At 40.5% G+C, this 3059-nt stretch overlaps 1 protein-coding gene across 5 annotated transcripts in view; it reads right to left on the reverse strand.

The window, feature by feature from the left end:
* WNK3 (WNK lysine deficient protein kinase 3) overlaps positions 1–3059 on the reverse strand; it is a 176025-nt gene that overhangs the window by 2168 nt on the left and 170798 nt on the right. For all 5 annotated transcript variants that reach the window (XM_037735263.1, XM_017519653.2, XM_017519655.2 and 2 more), the window contains one exon: positions 2524–2726. In XM_037735263.1, the coding sequence (XP_037591191.1) occupies positions 2524–2726 (203 nt within the window). The remainder of the gene's footprint in view (positions 1–2523; positions 2727–3059) is intronic.

Below are 3059 nucleotides of genomic sequence, written 5' to 3' on the forward strand. Positions count from 1 at the left end.
AGAGACGAGGTTTCACCATGTTGACCAGGATGGTCTCGATCTCTTGACCTCGTGATCCACCCGCCTTGGCCTCCCAAAGTGCTGGGATTACAGGCTTGAGCCACCGCGCCCGGCCAACCTGTATCTTTCTTTTGTAGTTCTTATTCCAGTTGCAATTTTATATTTGTATATGCAGTTCTGTTATGTCTAACTGTCTTAGCAGAGCGTAAATTCCATGAGCATAGAGACCATACTTGTTTTTACTCACCAAACCCATGTCTAGCAGAGGGCTTGGTACATAACTATTAAGCAAACAAGTATTTCTAAGTAAGGATACAGAACAGTAAAATGCAAGAGCATTAGTGAGATGGGCTCTCCACACAACAGATAAAACCAACTGAACCTACAAATACAAAACTAGTTACCATATAGGGTACCTACTATGTAACACGTGTTGTCTCATTTAATTCTCACAGCAATCCTGCAAGGTAGGTATTTTGCTTGAAAGACATGAAAACTAAGGCACAGAGAGATAAAATGACTTGTTTAAAGTCACACAACTAGTAAGTGACTGAGTTGACATCAGAACCCAAATCTGTTAAATGACCTTCACTACTTTTATTCACACACCATTTTCTATTCACCCTTCCTCCAAACATCCTCCATTATACTCCAATAAACCGCCCTCCAACTAGAGTCAACAAAAGCCTCCATTCACACAGTACTCAGAGGTTCTCTCACTGGCAGTACAAATGCATTTATGTCTTGAAATTTGCCTCTAAAGGCTTCCAATTTTTACAATGGTGATGCTATCTGTGTATAAATTGGTGCCACGAGTAAGATAAATACAGAGTTCCCAAGGAGATACACTGCTCACTAGTTTGGGAAATTGAGAATTTTGAACATTTTTATGCAATATTAACAATAAATGTATTATTTCTTTAACAAACTATATGACTATATATACATACATACATGTACACAAATGTAACACACAGAGATAAATCTCTTTCAATTATGACGGTTAAAATTCTAAGCCCTGATTCACATTTTAATAGGTCTACTCATTTTGAAACAAAATGACACTTACTTTAAAAATACAAAAACACAGAAATGCACAAAGTAAAACAAGGCTCAAATTCCACCATCCAGCATATTTTTCACGGATTTCATATTTCTCTATGCATATACTTTTGCATAAATTATATTATACTGTGTATGCTGTTCTATAAGCCTGACTTCTTCCTACTCCAGAAGTCACTGTAGGCATCTTTCTTCTTTTCATTGCATGTACACCTGACTAAGGCCACATGCAATAACTAGGCATCTTGTCCTTAAAACGCCTCTTATAATATTCTAGCTTAAAGAGCTTTATAATTCTTTTTCATAATGAACATAACTTATTAGATCTAAGAATACTGACATGAAACATAGGAAAGCTTTTCCTTAAAACCCAAACTCTTGCAACACAGGGCTGAATTAACCTTCATTCCAGATGCTTTCTTCTTTGATACTTGCCGGATTAAAAAAAAAAAAAATAGGACAGTCTAGCCAGGTGCGGTGGCTCACGCCTGTAATCCCAACACTTTGGGAGGCCAAGGCAGGTGGATCACGAGAGGTCAGGAGATTGAGACCATCCTGGCCAACATGGTGAAACCCTGTCTCTATTAAAAATACAAAAATTAGCTGGGCGTGGTGGTGCATGCCTGTAATTCCAGCTACTTGGGAGGTTGAGGCAGGGGAATCGCTTGAACCCGGGAGGTGGAGGTTGCAGTGAGCTGAGATCGTGCCACTGCACTCCAGCCTGGGGAACAGAGCGAGACTCAGTCAAAAACAAACAAACAAAAAAAAAAACGTCTAAAAAAGGGTCAGCAAACTACGGCCCACAATCTCTTTTTGTGAAAAAAATTTTTTTGTTGTTGTTGTTGCTTTTTTAGACGGAGTGTCTCTCTGTCACTCAGGCTGGAGTGCAGTGGCACGATCTCAGCTCACTGTGAACTCCGCCTCCTGGGTTCAAGCAATTCTCTGCCTCAGCCTCCAGAGTAGCCGGGATTATAGGCGCCTGCCACCATGCCCAGCTAATTTTTGTATTTTTAGTAGAGATGGGGTTTCACCATCTTGGCCAGGCTGGTCTTCAACTCTTGACCTCATGATCTACCCGCCTTGGCCTCCCAAAGTGTTAGGATTACAAGTGTGGGCCACTGCGCCCGACCATGAATAAAGTTTTAATGGAACAAAGCCATGTCCATCTGGTTACATATTCTCTATGGCTGCTTTTGCACTCTAACAGAGTTGTATAACAGAGTAGTTGTAACAATATAGCTTGAAAAGCCTAAAATATTAACTAATTGGCTCCTTCTCCTCAGAAGTTTACTGATTCATGATCTGAAAGATAATCTGCTCAAAGATATAATGAATCTAAACAAGGATCAAAGTCTCTATGTTATCAAGTCATACCACTCTCACAGAACTATAGACGTAAGTGCATCCATTTTTATGGTTTTAGTTCTCGTAAATAAAGTGAATTGGGCATAAACAACTTACTTCATGTACTTTGTTCCAATTTTCTGTCTCTAATTTGTGTTGATTTTGTTTAAGTTGGTTTAAACTTGGCTTAATAAGAGAATTCCCTACTGCTTCCTTTGTCCAGTCATCCACCAGCTTGTGTAAGTCGTCTGTGAACATCCCTTTTTTACTGGCTGGGGACTGTTGGCACGATGCTGTATTACTCTCCACACACACTGGATCTAAGAGAATCAACAAAACAAAAAAAGGAAACCATGAAAAGGAATTAAAATTCATAATCAGGTAACTCTTCTTTGGCCAACAATGCAGTTAACAGAACCACACATGGGGTGTACATCAGGGTGACCAGACACTCTAGTTTATCTGCGACATCCTGGTTTAAAGCTGTTGTCCTGGAGTAATTGCTAACAGTACTCTCTTTCACTCTCAAAAGTTTCCTCTTGGCCGGGCGCGGTGGCTCACGCCTGTAATCCCAGCACTTTGGGAGGCCGAGGCGGGTGGATCACGAGGTCAAGAAATCGAGACCATCCTGGTCAACACGGTGAAACCCCGTC

The sequence above is a fragment of the Cebus imitator genome, unplaced genomic scaffold (genome assembly GCF_001604975.1).
Source record: "Cebus imitator isolate Cc_AM_T3 unplaced genomic scaffold, Cebus_imitator-1.0 Scaffold763, whole genome shotgun sequence".
In the NCBI taxonomy this organism is placed as follows: domain Eukaryota; kingdom Metazoa; phylum Chordata; class Mammalia; order Primates; family Cebidae; genus Cebus; species Cebus imitator.